The sequence below is a fragment of the Canis lupus genome, chromosome X, assembly GCF_003254725.2.
Source record: "Canis lupus dingo isolate Sandy chromosome X, ASM325472v2, whole genome shotgun sequence".
In the NCBI taxonomy this organism is placed as follows: domain Eukaryota; kingdom Metazoa; phylum Chordata; class Mammalia; order Carnivora; family Canidae; genus Canis; species Canis lupus.
This window is the reverse complement of record NC_064281.1, coordinates 10,203,443-10,224,674: the sequence shown is the minus strand read 5'-3', so window position 1 is coordinate 10,224,674 and position 21,232 is coordinate 10,203,443. Positions and strand designations below refer to the sequence as shown.

Sequence of the window (21,232 nt, the reverse complement as noted above, 5' to 3'; positions counted from 1 at the left end):
TGACAATAGCCCGGGTCAGGCTGTCCCCCGGGGGGGCTCTCCCGGGGCTTGCCCGCTTTTGTGTCGCTTCGCAAGCAGCTCCGCAACGAGCCCTCCGGCGTGGTCTTGCTTCCTGGGTGGTTTGGGGTTTTGGAGGGGGGACCCCCCCAGGCTGATGTTAAATGAATAGAGCAGCCCCTGCTCGGCCGTTCCCGGTCCAGATCTTCCTGCCGCACGGGGGACGCCCCGGGACGCCCGCAGTTGGTCACCTTGGGTACCCGAACCGGGAAAACGGTCTCCTGCTTTTTCTTTCTTTCTTTCTTTCTTTCTTTCTTTTTTTTCTTTTTTTTTTCCCCCATTTAATATAACGAGTCAGAACTTAGGTCCCACGTTCTGCATGTTTTGTTCCCGGGGATTAGCGTTGTTTCCTGCTAATGCTGAGGACCCCCCGGAGGGGGACCCAACCCAGAAACAGGCTTTGGTGCGGCTAAGGCCGTAGTGATTTTGGGGACATTTGCTCCTCTTCTTGTTGAATATCGTTGTCCTTCCCACGGATCGGGCCCTGACTGTGACCGGGACCAACCACTGACAGTGGGAGCTTCGGCGCGGGGACGTCACCTCTGTCACCTAGTGCTGATGCAAAGGGGCGGTGAGGGTCCCCTGCTCTCGGGAACTGGGAGATTCAGAGCAGGGAATTCAGTAAAGGTCCTGTCCCTGCAGGGGACTCTTGCCACACTGTTGACACAGGCAGTGGCCTTTTTACAGACTTACGTGTTTTGCAGCAAGAAAGTGACAAAATAGAAGCTAAAATTAACCCGTCTTTTCCTAGATAAAAACTGATCCCAAGGGTGACACCCCGTAGAATCAGCTCAGCCACCGTTAAATGACAATGCGGTGAGATGCCTCCCACCTCTCTCTTGCTCCCAAAGTTACAGAGTATCCTGAAGGCGCGAGGACGTTTTCTGCACCTGCAGTGGCTCTAATATCGCCAGCCTGCACGCCAAGGTTATTTCCCACAGCCTGGGATCAAGTGACAGCCCCTAAACAATAGTGACTTTCCGGGGTGGGAGCACAACTCCGTTTCACTTGTGAACGTGTTGTTGAACTGTCTAAAATTGCCGAAATAGTCAACCATTTTACACCTACAAACATGCAATTTCAGGCATTTGAGCCTCACAGCAGGCTTGGATAGAGGCTGCCTGTTTTTATTGGGAATTTCTTCTGTACCCCATACCCTAATGACATCATATCCTAAGCAGAGCAATTATATCCTAAGCAAAGCAATTTCATTTTTTAGAATCAATTAAACTTCGAAGTATGATTAAAATCTGCATGACAAAAACATCTGCATAACATGAAACTTGCCATCTTAACCATTTTTTTAGGTATGTGTTTCGGTGGGGTTTTACGTACATAGCATTTTAATGTTACAATTGGCAGCTTGATTCAATGCCTGCATGCAAGCTACCGCCCCTCACCAACAGAACCAAACAAAAACCTTGCTTTTTCTTGTAGATCTATATTTTTGATTTATATGAATGACCGAATAGCAATAAGAGGAGCGCTGGGGAGTGTTTATGAAGCTGAGGAATGGAGATAGAAGTAAGGATTGATCTCCGTGACGATTAGAGATGAAGTTTGCGGGGCATGATCACGTAATAGTGCTGTTGGGAGGAAGCCTCTCGCAGTTTACAGCAACGTTTTCCTAAAACACATGATTTCATTTAGTGCGCACGGTTTTTATTAATATGGTATTTGCCATATTAATAAACGAAATTAACCATTGATAGACCATTAATAAAACCATTTTGATCTCTGCAAAAAAAAAAAAACATGCCTTTCTTTTTTTTTTCTCTCCAAATGCAAGCAAGGAGCATAAAGCCAGTAAAAAATCCGTATTACACAACTGTGCATCTCGTCCTCATTCAGGCTTACGTACGGACTGCTATTATTTTACGTCAATTAAATACTACTTACTAGCAAATCTGCAGGCTGCACTACATCTATTGACTGTCAGTAGGTGAAACCTCGTTAGCTAGCTAGCTAGCTGTGATTTTAGAGACAAAATTAGAAGCAAGAAGGAATTTCTGGAGGGACTTTAAAAACTGCCAAAATTGATAGACACTAGCTGTTAGGGTAATTAAAAAATGCCAGGTGAACACAAGCTGTTGTCACATGTAGAGTTCAGGTGTGAGTAAGCATATGGGCCAGGGCGTGTGTGTCACCACTACAGCCACAGGGGTTGTGGTCACTGTGTGGCCTGCCACCAATGCTGATTTGGAGGATGGCTTACCTGCTAATCTTCATTTAGACAAACAAGTCCGTGTGCCAGCTGCACCCAAGTCAGAACCCACACAAGTATCATCTTTGTCATTTCCCAGTTGGCTCGCCCATTGTCATTCTAGGCGAGCACACACACACACGCACACACATAAGAGGCACGAAGTGACAGTCACAGATGTTTCCGCCTGCTTGTCACTCCAGTGTCCCTTCAGATTTAACTTCAAATTTAGAAGATAAATGTTGACTTCATTGAAATGTACATTTAAAATCTTGACATAATTGGAGACTGCATTATATAATCCTTGAGCTGGTGGGTCTGTTTTTTTGTGGAGGTTTTTTTTTTTTTTTTTAGGCCTTTCAGCAAGGGATTTAATTTCCGAAATTTAATCCTATACATTTTGTCACTTCCCACAGAGTTTTTCACGCACATCTATTTTTTCCTCTGTGTTCCTCCTTTCCTATTTGTTTTTAGTAGTTCATGCTAGGGGCTGTACCTGCCTCTTAATTGGGGGGTATTATTGCACAATGGGAATTCTAGCTTTGGATAATTATTCCATTAGAGAATTAATTGGATTATTATTAAGACTAGAATTAAATTTAGCTTTATAAATTGTCCTCAACTTTTTTAGTTGGCCTCACTTTTCAGCAGGACAGAGAGCCATATCTTTAAATCAGAAGGACTTTTGATCCTATTTTAAACACGAATAATCAAATCCTAAAACACACACACACACACACACATGCATATTGGGGTGTGTGTGTGTGTGTGTGTGAAACAGCTTCATCGCTTTTGCCACAGAACACCACTGGATGGTCAAAATTCCCAAGAAGTATTCAGGAGATACCCAGAAATATTTAAGGCAAGCAAGCAGCTCTTCTCAGATGGATGTAAGAAATGCCAGGTTGTTACAAATAACAGTTTTTACTTTGGAAGCATTAAATGAAACCAAAGTGTGAGGATTGACTAAACAGATTCACTGAAATGGAATAACTGGAAGAAATGAAGAAGACAGAATCAAAGGAAGTAGATCATGGGCCTCAGTAGCAAAGCGATGGAGAGCTAGGCTTCTATTTATTTCTGTGGAGTATTACTTGATGTCAATTCATTTGTGAAAACCAGTGCATCTGGAAGTGCTGGGAATGCTCAGTCAAGGGGTAGAAAAACAATTGAATCAATTGCTGTATTGTGTGGGAAAAAAAATCTGCGATGCAAATTGTTTTTATTACATGTAGGAAATTGAAATCTACTGAAACAATTATAGCCGAGCTAGTTAAGTGCCTGGAATTACTGCTGAAATAATTTTGAGAGTTCCAGGCATCAAACCACACGGGAAGAAAAATGTAGTAAATTGGAAATAATGTATAATTGAAAATAAATTCTGGGACGTAAGCAACGTAAGAAATGAATTCAAACTGTTGACTTGTGTAAAAAATTAACACATTCATTTAAATTTGGGGGGCAAATAGATCTTAATGTCTTAGGTGTTCGGGGTTGTGTTTGTTCGTTTTAATTTAATTGTGTGCACTTTGGCCCCTCTCTTTTTTTTTTTTTTTTTTTTTTTTTTAGTAAGAAAAGCACTCTTCTAGAATATATGGCCTGTGTGCTGAAAACCCTGAGGGACACATTTAACGTTACGCTCCTCCTGGTGATCTAGAAATGACTTGATATTGAGGTTTTTATTGACATTTCCTAACTTGATTAGGAATACAGTACAGAGAAAGTTTTAGATGCAGGTTTTCCCTCTGAGAGTCTGCCAAGGAGGACATTTGAAGAGAAGGTGTCTGGGGAATAGGTTGTAGAGAAAAGCATGACCGGCCAGATGGTGCTGGACGGATGTGGTAGGTATGATACAGCTTGCTTTTACCTTATTTTATTTTTTTAGAAAATGTAAGGGTGGAGAAGATCTCAGTGAAGCCATTTGGCGCATCTCCTACTTTTATATTATTGTTTCTATTAGCATATTTGTCGAGACTTGGCCCTGCTGTTTCATTAGACAAAGAATTCTGACCCATTTCTGGAAGTTTAGATTTGCCTTCCTGGAAATTGGGCTGAAGTCTTGTGTTCAGATTGTAATGTCACAGATCATGTTTTCCCATTACCTGTGAAACTACAAGTCGATTTAAGGTGAAAAACCTTAATAACATGACTTGGGAGCCTTGATGGGTCTGAGAACCTGTGAAGTAGGCAGTGAGTGTCCCCACGGAGCAAATTGCCCCTCACTGGGACTTGGTGATGAATTGGATTGTTCCAGAGACGCGCCCTTGCGTTTTTCTCCTTGGGACCAAACTCACAGCCCTGTGAGGTGGCAGGCCAGGAATCAGGATGGCTGTGGGATGGAGGAACAAGGTGACACACGCTGGCTTGGAAGAAAGGGAGGCTCCAGTCCCAGCTGCATGCATGTACCTGGTCATTCATTCATTCATTTAATAATACTCTCTTTTGAGACATCCTCCTCCTCAGTTCCCCCAGCACATGTAGAGTACAGGGGTGCCTAACTCATCTTAGGGACCACTGTGTGTAACAGGATCTTGGTTTTACCTGTGATTTTGCCACCCAGTGGCAGATTACGTAGCAGGACGACAGTACCCGGGTGGAGGATTTTCCTCCCCAGGCAGCCCAGGGACCTCTCTCTTCCAGACACGTGTAAAAAGAGAAAAGAAACGGACTTCCTCTTCTGTAGGCTGATTTGATTGAGTGCATTGACTTCATTCTGCATCCAGGTCTTAAGTAGCCACGTTCCATATCCAGGGTGTGCACACTTCATCCAGGAAGGGCCAGAGAGTAACCATTTTAGGCTCTGTAGGCCTCCCCGTCTCCGTTGTAACTCCTCAGACCTGCGGTTGTAGCCTGAAACCAATAAAGGTGGCCAAGTGCCAATAAAGCTTTATTGACAACAACAGGTGGCCATCGTTGGCTGGCCCCTGCTTGTATTTCGTGAGGTGTCCGAGCTTTCCCTTAATATTTTAAATCCTACCTGGAAAGGAAAGACGGCAGATCCAGCTCTCAGAGACCTTGCCTCAGGAGGATGGCCTTTCTAAGGGAGCTCAGCCTTTGTCACCTAGTCGCCGCCGGTGGTCATTTTGTAGGTGCCGGAAAGTAGACCAGGCTGCAGGTCAGTTGTTCAGCCCTGTCACAGAAGACTATCACCCTAAGTAAATGGGGGAAAAAGACAAGAAAAAAAGAGGTACAAGGCATTGTTTTGTTTTCCTTTCCTCGATTCCCCATTGTTTGCTCCATGCCCACCTTTGCTGACGACCACCCACGGTTGTGACCGTCCCCGTCAGCCACCACCGCTCCCTAAGGGGAACATCTGCGGCCTTCCCTCGGTAGGGCATGAGCCAGGATCTCCCGGCCGGGTGTGGACATTTTACCCATTTCTTCTTGCCCGTTGCCCGTTGCCCAGCATCGACTGTGTCTTAATGGACCCCTCAGGCTGAGGCCTGTCCTTGCAGTCACGTGGCTTCCTCCTAGACGCTGGGACCCTGTCCTTTTAAACAAAACTGTATATACTGTGCTCTTTGGAATTTTAGGATCAGTTTTATACGTTACGTCTCCAAGCTTGGCTCAAAAATAGAGAATGGACAGGATTTTCTTTTCTTTCACGTCTAAAGATTTACTGTGGTAGGATGGCCTTCCCAGAAGTATTGGAAAACAGCCATCCGCTTGCTGACCCCGTCTCCACATCTGCTGGAGGAGTAGCATTTTTCTGCCGAGTTAAGCATGTCTGGCATGCTGCCATGTTCTTGGCAGAGAACACGGAGCCTTGGGGCAGTCCATGGCTTTGATTGTCCTCGCCTAGCAGCCTGTGCCTGGTGGCCCGAAGGTCTGGAGACTGCCCCTTGCATGTGAGGAGAGAACAGAGAGTGGTTGCATCCTGTGCAGAGACGCAGGGGATTGCATGGCCTGGCTTGTGAGGTCAGCGTGGGGGGGACCTGGAGGTCCGGATCTTGGTCCCCGGGGTCCCAGGGTGCTTCCTCACCTTCAACCAAATGAGCTTTCAGCTGACATTTATTGGGCACCTGTGCATTGGGCGTGGAGAGGGAACTTTTTTTTTTTTTAGAGGACGATTTGAAATTTCCAGATCAGGAGTGCTCGAGCTCCTCGCAGGGCTTTGCTTGGGGTCCACGTGGAGGGCTCCCAGCCACTTAAGCCACCGCTTCTGGTTCTTTCCACCAGCCCCACTGGGTGTCTTTGCTCTCAGACAATGCAGCACAACCCACGCCCGAGAGAGACTCTCCTGAGCGCTGGAGCAAAAAACCTAAATCCAGGGAAGGCTGAGAGTTAAGTCCTTTCCGGGACCCCGAAATAACACCAGGAGCGAGGGACCCGAGACATTCCTTCGGGAGGCACAGAAGCCCAGCTCCCCCCCACACTGACCTCGGGAAACCTCCCTTAGGGGCAGAGGCCGGGCCCGCGGGGGCGGAGTCGTGGTTCCCGAGGCCCGTGGGGAGGCTCATGGGGAGGCCGGTGGGGAGGCCCGTGAGGAGGCAGGTGGGGAGGCCCATGGGGAGGCTCATGGGGAGGCCGGTGGGCCCGCCTCCCACCCAGGCCGCTTCCCCTCCCCTGGCCCTGGCCCTCTCCGCGTCCCTAACGGTAGGACGCTGACGGGAGCGACTTCCTAGGACGGCTCGGCCGACGCCCGACCTTGGCTCACGGAGGCCGCAGGTGCCGCTTGGCGTGGCGACGGGCTCCGCCAAGGCGAGCTGCCCTCGCGCCGTTGACACAACCAAAACAGCCACAAAGTGTGTCGCTGTGCAGCTCCGGGCTGGCCCTGGCATCCTTTATTTTTTCCTTCCCCTTTAAACATCTTTAAAAGCCTCCAAATGTCTCTTAAAAGATGTTTTTGCTTTCCCTTGAAGCCACGAAGGCTTTCTCTGAAACAGCACCTCGGAAAGCCCCCGCCTGCCGCTGGGGGTGACCTGGGGCCTTGCAGGCACGGCCGGTGGGCATTTGCTGTCGCCCCGCGGCGCGGCTGTGGCCTTGGGCCCCCGCACCTGCCGCCGGGACCGCTGCCCCCTTCAGCATCCGTGGCGCCCCCGGGCCTCGCCCCCGGGGTGGCTTGTGCCCCTGGCCCCCGGAGCCCTGATGAGGGCCTTCGGGATGGTGAGCCCACGAGGGGTTGGCGGCCGCCGCCTGTGGCTCGGGGACACGGGCAGACCCGCATCCCGCTGGCCAGGCCCTTAAGAAGTGGGAAACCGAGTCCTTTTATCAGATAGGGACCCGCGTCCCCGGGAGGCCGCTGGGCAGCATCCGTGTGAGCCCAAGACCAGCAGCCCCTCCCTCCCAAACCCTGGAAGTAATTGGAAGGGGATTTAATCCAGAACATTCTAGACTCCGAAGTCCTGAGCTTAAGGTGAGCCGACGGAGACGCGGAGAGGTCCGCGGGGGACAGGACTGCTGCCCGAGACTCGGCGGGCCTCGGGGCTCACTGGCCAGACTTTGAGGGCCGGAGCCGGGGACCGTCGCCGACGGTGACCCTGCAGCCCCTTAGGCTCGTGCAGCCGCAGTGATAAGGACGCTCTGTTGGTCCGAGAGGGGAAGCAACCAGAAAGAGCAGCCTTCTGGGGAGAAGCCAGGCTCCCACTATAAATAGCGTCTGCCCAACGCCAGCGTTTCTCAGGGGCGGGGTGGCGAGGGAGGGGGACGTGGTGACAACAAGGAAGGAGAAGGCGATTTGGGTGAGTTTGGTCCACCTCCGGATGGGGGGAGAGGCTCCAGCGTTCGCGATTGCTCCTGCCTCGGTGCTGAGCCGGTAGGGAAAGGTTGCATCCCGGCCGCGTGGTTTGGTTTAAGCTCCTCGTTGCCTTTAACTATTTGGTAAAAGAATAAATGCTGATGTAGAATCTTTGCTGGAGATAGAGACACTGACTCTTTGCCACCTGAAATTGGCAGTGAACAGCAGAGCTGAAATGGAAATTGGCAGGTACCACTGGATGTACCCAGGCTCAAAGAACCACCAGTACCATCCCGTGCCAACCCTGGGGGACAGGGCAGGCCCCTTGAGCAGTCCAGGTAAATACAGCCTCGGGCTGAATTCTCATAGCAAGTCAACTGTTCTCTTTACTATTATTTGTAATGGCTCTTTCAGTGTGGTGATATTTTATGTTTTGTTTGACGCATTAATTTGTTCGCAGGGGCGCGGGTGGAATTGGCCCTTGACGATTTTTTTAATCATCTTTTGTTTTTCTCTCCTCCTCTCCATTCCACCCCATCTTCGGCCTCTTTCTTCTCCCTCCTCCCCCCCTTCCTTGCCCTCACCTCCTCTTCTCAAGAGGGAGCAGTGTGCAATGACCCAAAGCTTTGGGTTGACTCCGAAATTGCCGGTGTCTGAACCAGTAGCGGGGTGGGCGGTGGGTGGTGGGTGGGTGTCCCGCGTGTCCTCCCCCACGGCACCAAGAACGGGGCTGGGACGCGCGAGGAGCCTTGTCTCCAAGAGCACGGGTGTCCCCACACTCTGTGCGAACGTCAGTGTCTTTGAGAAGGAAAAACCCAAGGCCGTGACATGAGGAGCCGGTAACTGGGTGCTCGGTCCCATCAGGTAGGTCCGTGGGGTCTGGCTTCCAGTTGCCTTGCCCACGAGGGACGCTGGTGTCTCAGAACCGCCAGGGGCTAGGTTGGAGCCAGATGTGGGTCACTCCGGGGGCCCCGGAAGCGGGCAGGAGGCCCAACCTCCACGTTCCCAGCGGCTGCACCTGCCATTTCCCGGCCCAGTTAGCCACAAACTCCAGTGACCCCGAGCTCTTTGGAAGGGGGTGGGGGCGGGGCAGGTAAACCCAACAGGCTCCCGGCGTTGCTGTGCTTTTCCGGGGTTCCCCAGCGTTACTCGGCCCAAGTAGTTGCATTGCACGCTTTTTGGAGAGCGAGTCAGAGGTGATGGTGTAGGATGCACACCCCGAGAACGAGCAACCCTGAGGTACGATGTAGGGCACGCGCAGAGTCACGGAGCCTCGTACCTCTCATTGAGCTAATAAAACTCTTTCCAAACCCAAATTGTGGCTTCAGGTTAATTAACGTGCAATCCGATTTCAGATTTAGTTCTACACCTTGAATTATGCATCTCTTCTCTTGACGTGTGGCTGTCAGGCGCCAGCTGTGCGTGTGTGTGTGTGTGTGTGTCCCCATGCGCACAGTGCCCGTTAGAAAAAGTGAGCAAGAAGTGACCAGAGACATTTGTTCTCATAGATCCTTTGAGGAATGGGGAGGGTTCTGGAATGCCGATGTGCAAGTTGCTGGTGGACGTGACCTACCCAGACTGTGAGCACGACCAGCAACCAGGCGCACGGCGGGTCCGTGTCCAGCACAGCTCGGGGGAACCGCGGGCCACCACGCTGAGTCCGAGAAGCCGGACACGAGGGACCAACTGCCGTCGGATTCCCTTCGCATTGAATTTCCAGAGTTAGCAGATGTCCTGGGACAGAGCGTGGATCCGTGTCCGTCGGAGGCTGGCGGGAGGGCGGGTGGGCAGTGGCCGCTGACGGGACCAGGCGGTCCTTTGTGGAGTGACGGGAGGCTTTAGACGTTCCGTTGTGCTGATGGTGACACTGCTCTGTGAATTCACTCCGAGCCATCGAACCGTACGCTGACACAGGCGGGTTGCGTAGGTGAACTGTGTCGTGCTGTTTCTAGAAAGCCCCTCGCCCCCCCCGCCCGCCCCGCCAGCAGCATTGGGTGCGCACAGCTCGCGGGGCCAGGGAGGCCTTTGGTACCCGGACAGGAAGGCCTCCGAGTTACCAGAAACTGCTTGGAAGAGGATGGCGGGGCTTTAAGAATGTGCTGCGAGACGCGGGGCCAGTTGGGGATCGAGAAGGGGCCCGGCCGCGGGGTGCTGTGCTGAGCAGGTTCGGGCACCCGGTGGGTGCGGTGATGCCCACGCGCCCACCCGCAGCCGCGCCCGCCACGCGGGCCACCCGAGCAGCCCCGGCAGCCCACGGCAGCATACGGGCTTCGGGGCTTTTCTCCCCGCCCCACCCGCAAACTTTTGGGGCCGAACTCGTTTCAGAGTCCAGAGGAGTTTGGGCTTTCGAGAAGTCACGTGGGGCGCACAGCAGGTGCTGCCTGATGCCACCCCAGGCCTGGGCGCCCCCCGCCCTCGAGGCCTTCCTCCCGAGGGCCCAGGTCTGGGCCGTGACCCTGGCACCGGCCTCTTGGCCACTCAGGTCGGGTTGGGCACCAAGTGGGTTCGGATCGGAACCAGTTTTGCTGTCTACACACACGCGCACACACGCTCGCGCTGCGCGTAACGGAGGATCTCAGAGGTTGGGGAATTCTGGAACGGTGCGGCGAGACACGCAGGACTCTGATAGGGTCCCGTTGCCAGTGACTCGTCATGTGAGGGTTCTGTGAACGAGCAGGTTCTTCTCTGAGTGCGAGGGGGGGAGGCACTAAAGCGGATTTCTAGAATCATCTTCCCAGATCCGCAGTGAGCGGCCCTAATGCACACGTAGTTGGACCCTTGTGCACCGAGCACGGTGGCAGCGTCGGGGACCGCCGGTGGCCGTGGCCCGGGCCGACGCCGCAGCGCAGCCCCGCCAGCGCCTTCCCAGTTGCCTGGAGATTTTGTTGGCTCGTCCGTCGACGCAGTTGCCATCCTGTACTTAGATCCCAAACCAGATGGTGTGAGGGAAAAAATAGAGGCTTCCATATGGTCTGGTGTGGTTTCCCGCCGCCCCCTGGAGTTCTCTGTTTCTTGGGGGGGGGGGGGGGTTCAAGAGAGGCTGAGCCGATCTGTGCAGAGGAAGGGCCTCCCGCACCTCCAGCCGCCACAGACCCCCCCCCCCCGCCCCGGGGGGCAAAGTCCAGGGGTGTGGCTCTGCCGACATCAGTCTGTCCTTTTGTGTCCCTCGTCTTCGGTGTGACTTTGCAGACAGTTTTAGGACCTGGACGGTTAAACCTTTGCCAGCAGTTTCTTGTTTTTCTTCCTTTATGGTCTTGTAAGCGCCGGGCCCGGTCGCTGCCACCCTCCCCGGAGGCCGGTGGCCCCGCGGGCAGCAGGACAAGGACGGTGTGGGCGGGGGGGGGGGGGGGGGGGGGGGCGGGTGAGCAGCGGGAGCGCAGCCCCCGGAGCCTGTGGCGGGGGTCACGGGCCCCAGCCCACACCTGCTGCCTCACGGTTTGCGTTTCTGCAAGATTTCCAGACGGTTCCAAGGCGCACACGGAAGGTGGGAAGCGCTAACCTAGATGAAGGCCCCAGAGGAGGAGGGAGAACTGGGGACGGACTGAAGAAATGATTTTTTATTTTTAGGATTTTATGTATTTACTCATGAGACCCAGAGAGAGAGGCAGGGACTCAGGCAGAGGGAGAAGCAGGCCCCATCTAGGGAGCCTGACGTGGAACTCGATCCTGGGCCCCCGGGCCCACGCCCTGGGCCAGAGGCAGATGCTCCCCCCTGAGCCCCCCCCCGCTGCGGCCCGGAAGGAGTGACCGTTAGCCCCCGGGATGGAGCGCTCGCTTTCCGCCTGGAACGGGCTGCGGATCAGGGGCCCGCTCGTCCCCTGGGCACCGAGGCCTGTTAGCCGGAGGGGCAGCGAGCGACCTTCGAGCTGAGGCCGGGCCCTTCTCGTGCCTTCGTTGAAGATCTTGGTCAAGGGGAGGCGGGGGCCACCTGGGGGGCTCAGCGGCTGAGCAGCTGCCTTCAGCCCAGGGCGTGACCCCGGGGTCTCGGGATCGAGTCCCGCATCGGGCTCCCCGCATGGAGCCTGCTTCTCCCTCTGCCTGGGTCTCCGCCTCTCCCTGTGTGTCTCTCATGAATAAATAAATAAAATCTAAAATAAGGAAAAAGCTCTTGGTCAAGGGTGGGGGGCAGCGCAAGCAGGATCAGTCCCTCTCCTGTGGCAAAGACGGGGGAGAGGAACGGCCTGGGAGGACCTGCGGGCCCCCGTGCCTTAACCTAGGCCATCCCCGGAGGGACCCGGAGGACCCTTGCACGGTCCCCCTGGGGTTCAGTGTGCAGTCTGAGTGCTGAGAGGCAGCCAGCCCCCCACTCTGCCAATCCTTCCCCCCCCCCCCCCCGCCCATTTCCCAAATCCAAACTCTTCTGAAACTTGGTTTGAGATGGCCATGGATCATTCCAGAAGTTCGGAGAGCCGTCGTCGCATACAGACTGCACGGGGTGGCGTGGGGCGCACAGGTGGGGGTCGGGCAGAGGGCGGTGCGGGAAGCTGAGGCGTGGGATTCCGATGGGCCAGACTGGGTCTCTGAGCAGCCCCGGAGTGGGCCCGGGGTGGGGGTGGGGGAACAAGCCGGCCCGTCTCCCTCATCTGCTGCCCCGAGCGGGTGACACGGCCGGCGGGGTGCCGGGCAGCTGTGCAGGGGTGACCCCCTCACCTCTCCAGCCTGTGCCCCCCTGGCCCCCGCGAGGCTGAGCTGGGACTCTGCCGCGACAGGTGCGCGTGGAGTCCCGGGGGGGCTCCTGCGTTTCTGTTACTCGCTCACCTCGGGGCGGGGGGCGCTAAGGCTGAGGCCTCTCTGAACGCGCTGCGACTGCGTTTCCAGGTGCAGGGGCCCTTCATCTTTTCGCCTGCGGCCCTGCGGCCGGTCTGCAGCTCCGTGTCACCTGTACCCGGTGGCGTGGGCCTGCCGCGTGGACTCTGGCGCGCGGGCCCTCCTGATGGCGAGGGTCCGGCCGGAGCAGCCCTAGTCCTTACACAGCTGCAGCCGGCGGAGCCGTCGGGGGGCTTGTGGCTCCACAAGTTGCAGCTTACACCAGGCTCAACGGTGGGCGCGGCACAAGCGTATCACAGCCCGCTTCACGCCGGAAGGTCGCTGAGCGTTTCTGGTTCCGTTTCTAGAGTTCTTCGCAGTTGGTTTTCTGCCACGGACCCATCGTTTCATTTCCAAGTCACCTGCAGTCTTCCCAAAACACGTGCCCTAGACCGCGGTTCGCGATTTTATGGCACATTTACCGAAGGCTGTTATTACAGCAGCCAAATAGATGTAATTTCTTGTTTATGAATGCTCGTTTTTTATCAGCTATATTGTTAGCGTGTGATTAGCGCTTGATCATGCAGCAGTGGCCGCCAGCGGTGCCAAATTCAGAGCCCCCTTTGCCTTTTGGTCTCGTGTCTGATCCTCAGCTCGGAGTCGGCAAACAAGGAAAGCAGGGATGGAAAGCACATCGATCAGTATGGAAGATCTGGAGCTTTCTATCAGACATAGTATCTGGTTTTAAGGGACACCGACTTGGATTGTTCAAAGCGGCGATTTGCCGTCTTTCAGAAATAGCGACATCTGGTCCCCACTTCCTTTACGATACGCCCTGTGCGCCGTGCTGTTAAGAGTTAATGGAAATGAATTGTGTTTTGAGACCTTTTGCCACCCTTGAGAGCTAACTGGAGATACTGGGAAGTAGGGAGCTCGAGCCTGCCCACCTCCCCAGGCTGTGTCCTTTCGGGCATCCCTCCCGTTCACTCACAAATAAGCCCCACACACACCCCCACGTGTTTCCATGTCTGTCAAAAGCTTATATAAAATGGCTTTTGTGCTAAATAGAAAGCTCTGCGTGTCAGAGAGCCATTTAGGTGGGATGAGGCTTTTGCTGAAGATCATCATGCTTGCATTGTATCTGGAAAGTTCTGTAGACAGTGCTTTCCCCCCCAAGGAATAACTCCAGTGGTCAAATGTCAGGCTGGGAGAAGTAATGGGATCAAAATGAGCCTTTCTGTGCTCTTAAAACAACGCTGTTTACGTTCGTGTGCTCTTTCCCAGTGGTCATAAATGGAGGTTATGGACGTTCCCGGGAGGACTTGACTTAGACACAAGCTGGTGATGCCACCCACCGCATTGTTCGTAAATAAAATTTCATCAGAACCAGCCCTGCCCATTCATGTACAGATCGTCCGTGGCTGTTTTCCTGCCACAACAACAGAATCGAGTGGTTGCAACCATAAGCCCTGCAAAGCCAGATATATTTGCTATCTGGCCCTTTACAGGGGAAAAAAAATCCTGCCAACCCTTGACTTGAAGTACTTGCATTCTCAGCCCACATCGCAAGTTTAAGCTACTTTTGGAAGGCAGCACCCAAGACTGCTAGTCGCTCACTGCCCTGAGGTCATCACCCAGGATCTGTCCCCTTCTTCTCTCCAGGCCCCAGAATCCTTGCTCCCCGAGGGGACCCACCATTCACAGGCTTTACGCTGAAGCCCAGCCCTTCTTCACAGAGTACCTTGGCTCTTTCTGGAAGCTCTGCCCCCTCTGGTCTCTTTCAGGTCCCTCTCTGAGTGTCCCCATAATAAATCAAGTCCTGCGAAATGATGTCAGGGAGCTGTTGTCATCTGCTGTGCCATCTGGTATACTCTAGCAAGTTTTCTGTTCTGTGACCTCGAAAGACTGTTTCTATTTTATTAAGTGTAATATTGGGGGTCATTTTTTAAAAAGATTCCTTTATTTGAGAGAGAGAGAGAGAGAGAGCACGAGAGCACACGTGAGGGAGAGGGGGAGAGATCAAGAGTCTTAAGCAGACTCGGTGCCGAGCACAGAACCTGAATGGGGCTCGATCTCATGACCCTGAGATCATCGCCTGAGCTGAAACCAAGAGTCGTCTGCACAACTCACTGGGGCCCTCAGGCGTGCTGGGTCTTTTTTTTTTTTTTTTAAGTTTTTATTTTAATCACCCAGTGCTCATCGTGACAAGTGCACTCCTTAAGCTTGGGGGTCATTTCTTTTTTTTTTTTTTTAAGATTTTATTTATTTATTCACGATAGACATAGAGAGAGAGAGGCAGAGACACAGGCAGAGGGAGAAGCAGGCTCCATGCAGGGAGCCCGATGTGGGACTCGATCCTGGGACTTCAGGATCACGCCCTGGGCCAAAGGCAGGCGCTAAACCACTGAGCCACCCAGGGATCCCCTGGGGGTCATTTCTTTAAGTGAGGTTGCACAGTATGGTGTGGGCCTCTGATGCCCTGAATCAGAATCCCCAAGGATGCTGGTTAAACATTCATATTCCCGGGCCCCATCCACCTGAAGTTTGAGCGCCACTACCGTATACACCGAGGATCATAACCCCGGTTCGGAGAATAGCTCCTCATTATACCGTCTTTGGCAAAGTATATTTCAGTTCCAAATACTTTTCTGGAGAACATCAGCTTGAGATTCAGAGGTGACTCGTAAACATACTCTCAAGATGCCCCAAACCAAATGGCCACATCCTTAGCAGACAGCGCTACTGAATTTGACACCAGCTCTTCTCGATGTTTTTATTCTGTCATTGTATCTCTCTGTATTAGAAAAATGCGAAAGGATCCTGTCGAAGAGCTGCCGGCAGACACCAGAGCTGTGGCTGCGTGCTCATTATCTACTGTTGCATGATGAATTAATTTTGGACTTAGCAATGAGAAATGACATATATTATCTCACTTTCTGTAGCTCGGGAGTCTGGGCTTGGCTCAGCGGTCTCCGATGCGGCCGCCATGAAAGTGGCGGCTGAGGCTGCAGTCTCATCTGGAGGCCCAACCGTGGAATCCGCTTCCCAGCTCACTGCTGTGTTTGTTGGCAGGACTCGGTCCCTCAGACTGTTGGCCCAAGACTTCCCTTGGTCCTTTGCCATGTACGCCTTCCTGTAGCGCCCTCACGGCTTGGCAGCTGGCTTCATCAGAGCAAGTGAGCGGACGGGAGAGAAAGTGCTAGCAGGACAGAAGCCATGGTCTTTGGAGATCTCATTGGGGGAGCACGTCACTAGGTCCAGGCCACACGCAGGGAGAGGGAGTCACACGGTGCGAACAGCGGGAGGCAGGGACCCTTGGGAATATCTTAGAAGGCTGCCTGCCGCAAGCTGTCACCGAGCGGAAGGAGCCTGTGAGTTCTGCAGCCACAGGATGTGTCCCCCCAGCCCACCCCACCCAGGGGGGTATGGCTCTGGCCTTTGGCTGCCAATCCTTAGTTCCCCAGACGGATTCACAATCTTTTAAGAAACGGGTCTTTTTTTTTTTTTTTTTTTTTTTTGACTTTCTTGAGGGTATAATTGATGTGCATTAAGTGCATATATTTAAAGTGACCTACTTGGTAAATTTGATGTGTGACTCTGCCCATGAAACCGGCCGCACGAGCCAGATGGGGACCTGTCCATTGATCTGCAGGGCTCCCGGGGTCCCTTTCATCAGCCCTCCCTCTCACCTGACCTCTCTACGCAACCACTGGTGTGTTTTCCGTCACTTTCTGGATTAGTTTACATTTTCTGGAATGGCCCTTCTGACAAGTTGTTCCCATAAATTCCTTCACCGTTTCTCACCAAGCCAGTCCTATAAAATGTGGTGACATTGACTGTGTTAAATAATCAAAATTCCAGAGTAAATCTTAAAAGATCCAGTTGGTTTTGTTAAATGATTGATGACTCCATCGGCATCCCATCTAGCAGGTGGAGGGGGGCCTGCTTAATTGTTCAAAATGGAAGGTTTTCATAGAAGGAAAGGATTGTTCCGGGCCAGGCCCCTCTTTCCTGGGGGGGTGGGGGGAGCAAGGGGTCTTATCGCGCACATGACCTCATCTTTCTCCCGCGGATGGAGAAGCCCCTGGTGGCAGACTCTTTGGCGCTGGCTGACTGAAGAAATTCCTGGGCAGCCCTGGTGGCTCAGCGGTTTAGTGCCTCCTTCAGCCCAGGGCATGATCCTGGAGACCTAGGATCGAGTCCCATGTCAGGCTCCCTGCATGGAGCCTGCTTCTCCCTCTGCCTCTCTTTCTCTCTCTCCCTCTCTCTCTGTCTCTCATGAATAAATAAATAAAATCTTTAAAAAAAAAAAAAAAAGAAAAGAAATTCCTGACTGACGGGTTGTGATGACATTTCTGGGAGAGGTTGAAATAGCAGTTAGCTTAGGTGTTAAGCCCGTGGCTTGGGAACTTGGCCTAAGCGACGCCATTTTGGGCCTGTGGTGTTCTTGGGAACAGCTGCTTCATGGCTCCAGCCCTTTCTGATTTTCTTCCTTCCTGCCTCCGTGAACACGCCCCGTGCCCTTTGACTAAGACTCTGAAGGCCCGCTCTGCTCGCACCCACTCCCGCCACCTACACACCCTGCGCTCCCCAGGCCAGGACGAGTTTCTTACACGTACCCTTCGGGCCCGCCACTCGCCTGCTCACAAACCCACCTTCTGTCTCCACTGCCCGCAAGGTGAAGCCCACAGCGTTTCGGGCTGGGTTGGCGGCCACACCCCAAACTGTCATGCACCCCTCAGCCCATGGGCCTGCTCTCCCCCACACACGTGTCCATCTGTCCTGACTGCTAGGACAGGGGACCTGCCCTGCCTCACTCCCCATGCCCGAGTCAAGTCCCTTGTCTGTTGTGCTTATATGATGTCTTCTGTATCTAGGCCCCACAGCCCACTCCCAAGTGGGGTCCCTGCGCCCCCCAGCCCAGTGCCATACACACAGCAGCGGTTCCCCAGGGACGCGGAGATGCGGTCACCCGGGTGGTGCAGGAGGCTGAGTGCTGCTGAAGCTGAATATTGCACAGAGTTCTCAAGTTTCTGGAACACCCTGCAGATCTCCATGCTTTTACAGCCTGTCGTGTGAACTTAGAGCTAGCTTCCCCTGCGGCCTGTCAGCTTCCCCGATGCGGCACCCCGTCACCTCACTAGGCGGAGAGCGCACACATGATCTTTAGGAAGACCAGAGCCAGTTCCCACAAAAGGCAAAGGAAGGCACCAACAAGTATTTCTTGAATTTGTTTTTAACTTGTGAATATATCATTTTTATAATAAGGATCCTGTACTGCTCATGCCATATTGCAAATGTTAGAGGCGAATCTATTTCAAGATTTTCATAATGTGCTACAAAAACGAAGGATTTTTTTTTTTAAGATTTGCATAGAGAGAGAGAGAGAGAGAGAGGCAGACACAGGCAGAGGGAGAAGCAGGCTCCATGCAGGGAGCCCGACGTGGGACTCGATCCCCAGACCCCAGGACCACACCCTGGGCCAAAGGCAGGTGCTCAACCACTGAGCCACCCAGACACCCTGAAAAGTTCTTATTTAATGAGTTTTAGGACAAGATTTTAAAAGGATCTGTTGAAAAGCCATCCCCTTTGCGTCATTAAAAATAGTTTCGGCGTTCTTAGCGTCATACCGTTGAGCTAAAAGCTCAGTGACCCGTAGAAGGTCGAGAGACAATGGAGAAGCAAATTTCTCATTGAGCGCTTGGTCAGGAAGCCCCCATCCATTGACTTCATGCGACCTTAATGCCTTGTACCAGCAGCTCACAGGCTTCTGGGTGTTAGGTCTCCTTACACTCTTAAAAATAACAGAAGACTCCAAAAAGCTTTTGCTGATGTGGGTTGTATCTAGAAGTATTGCCTGTATTCAGAGTTATAACAAATATATTGTTAAATAATGAACTTATTTAAAGTAATAACACATCCATTACACGTTAGCGTAGCATTTAGGAAAGATAACTACTTTTCAAAACGAAATAAAACTTCGGTGAGAAGAAGAAGACTGTCTTAGGATTTTGTAAACGTCCTTGATATCGGACTTACTGTGAGACAGCCGGGCTCTCCTGTCTGCCTCTACCTTCATCCACAGGCATCTTGGATAACTAGTTTGGGTTGAAGTACATGATGAAAACTTGGTCTTCCGCAGATACGTAGTTGGACAATAGAGGAATGGTTTAATGGCCTTTCCGTGTGTTCGTGGAACTCCTCCTTGGTAATACAGCAAAATGCAACACGTGGTGGTTTCCCAAAGATTATTTGTAACGTGGAGTCTGAAGCCATATCCGTGACCTCTTGTACTCTGTTCACGTCTGTTGCTCTCCACTGCGCTTTGATCGGCTCTGTATGCAAGAATGATTTTATGTCCTTGCACATCGGTCACGGGGAGAATAGTGGTTCTCTGAGTCCCACAGATCTTCCAAATACGGACACAGTTCATTCTACTACCTCACCAAGACTCTCATTTGTTAATATTGTCCCAGTTTCATCCAGAAGTCTATTAAGCATTGGGAAGCTGGCACTTCCACTGTGGCACGTACATGTTTTCCACAATCGATGGGCGGCCAGTGGCGTCCCTTGTTTTCTAGCTCACTTGGATCATTTTGAGAAAACTTCTGCCGGACACCCAAGTCTTACTAGCTATAGCTTGTCACTAATTCGAGAAAAAATGATGTTCCAAAACAGAACAAAAAGATGCTGGTTTGGCTCGCAGCTCAACCACACGACAACCTTCCCTTAAGACAGCCATCATCGGGGCAGCCCAGGTGGCTCAGCAGTTTAGCGCCGCCTTCAGCCCAGGGCCTGATCTTGGAGTCCCGGGATCGACTCCTGCATCGGGCTCCCTGCATGGAGCCTGCTTCTCCCTCTGCCTGTGTCTCTGCCTCTCCCTCTCTGTCTCATGAATAAATAAATTTTTAAAAATCTTAAAACAAAAAAAAAAAAGACCGCCATCATCACACTTGGGTAGGCAGCAGATGTGCTTTATGCCTCCCTCCAGGTTCACCACACAGACTATTACAAAGGTTTATACTCCAGGGTTGAGATTTAATAGCATCAGTCATTTTTTACTGTGTCAAGGACCTTTTTAAGTGAAACGAATTATCTTTTTTTTAAGATTTATTTAGAGAGTGTGTGTGTGTGTGGGGGGGTGAGTAAAGGGAGAGAGACTCTCCAGCAGACTCCCCGCTGAGCGTGGCGCCCGACGTGGGGCTCCACCTCCCAATTCTGAGATCATGGCCCAAGGTGAAACCAAGCCGGAAGCCCAACTGACTGAGCCACCTTGGTGTCCCTCCTCCCTTTGTTTGTTTTCCCCCGTGCGTGTGTGGCAGGGAGAGCGCTGCTGCGGGGTGCCATTGGGTGCCACTGCCTCATTTGTGCTCCTCTGTCACCAGGTTTGCTGTGCAAACATCAGCACGGTAGAAAAAGTAACATCTTAGGGGCTCCTGGGTGGCTCAGTCCGTTAAGCACCTGACTTCTTCTGATTTCAGCTCAGGTGATGACCTGAGGGTCGTCAGATGGAGCACCGCGTGGGGCTCTGTGCTGACCGTGGAGCCTGCTTGGAATTGTCCCTCTCCCCCTCCACTGCCCACTTGCTCGCTCACTTGCTCTCTCTAAAAAATAAAATAAATCTTTATAAAAAGAAAAAAAAAAGCCCAAACCCAGTAACATCTTAGTGCTATCTTTTTTTTTTTTCCTTAGTGCTATTTTAAAAAGAATTTTAACCTCGCAGAGCTGCTAAGAGCATCTCGGGGGCTCCCAGGACTGCACAGACCGTGGCCCCACAGGGCTGGCCGAACAGACCGTCCCGGGGGTGCGTGAGGGATGCAGACGCTCGGTTCTCTCCCCACACCTGCCTCAACAGGATCGGCATTTTAACGAGATCCCCAGGGAACCTCTAGGCACGTTAAAGTTTGTGAAGCACTGCTGTTTAACAGGGCTCTGCAAACTTTTTCTGTAAGGGGCCAGATGGTAAATATCGGTGGCAACCACTCAACTCTGCCTTTGCAGCTTGAAAATAGCCACACGCAGGCCATAAACTAACGAGCGTGGCTGTGTTCCAACCAAACTTTATTTATGGACACACGGATTTGAACTTCTTTTACTTCTCTCCTGAAATAAATAATACGACTCTTTGCCATTAAAAAATCCTTTCGAAACATAAAAAAGCATTATTAACTCCCAGGCCACGTGAAGAGTGGCGTGTGGCTCGTGGACCCCAGTCGGCGGCCCCCTTCTCAGGAGCACTTGTTCTCCGACTTGGATGCTCATTGAAATTAGCTGGGGAGGTTTTTTTTTTTTTGGTCCTTAAGAAGGCAAAACCTCGGATTCCCAAGTCTCAGCCCCAGAAATTCTGATTTAATGGGTCTGTGGTGAAGTCTGGGCACCGGGCTTTAAAATGCTCTAATGTGCAGCAGAATTTGAAGACTTCTGTGCTATCGTGTTTTTTTTTTATAAGATTTTTTTTTAAGATTTTATTTATTCATATGAGAGAGAGGCAGAGACACAGGCAGAGGGAGAAGCAGGCTCCATGCTGGGAGCCCGATGCGGGACTCGAT

At 52.2% G+C, this 21,232-nt stretch overlaps 1 protein-coding gene and 1 long non-coding RNA gene across 8 annotated transcripts in view; one reads left to right on the top strand and one right to left on the bottom strand.

The window, feature by feature from the left end:
* Window positions 1–21,232, top strand: part of GPM6B (glycoprotein M6B) — a 160,053-nt gene that overhangs the window by 114,420 nt on the left and 24,401 nt on the right. For 3 of the 7 annotated variants that reach the window (XR_003131901.3, XM_025436836.3, XM_025436825.3), the window contains exon 2: window positions 8,156–8,275. The exons of the other annotated variants lie outside the window; for them this stretch is intronic. Coding sequence is in view for 2 of the 3 variants with exons in the window: in XM_025436836.3 (XP_025292621.1) it covers window positions 8,156–8,275 (120 nt within the window). In the remaining variant the exon portion in view is untranslated. The remainder of the gene's footprint in view (window positions 1–8,155; window positions 8,276–21,232) is intronic. 7 annotated transcript variants of the gene reach the window in all.
* LOC112653064 (uncharacterized) lies at window positions 1,132–19,394 on the bottom strand. Its single transcript, XR_003131906.3, has 4 exons — window positions 18,723–19,394; window positions 5,238–5,411; window positions 4,802–5,110; window positions 1,132–1,684 (listed from the first exon to the last, which is right to left on the bottom strand). It is a non-coding gene; the product is annotated as an uncharacterized LOC112653064 (long non-coding RNA).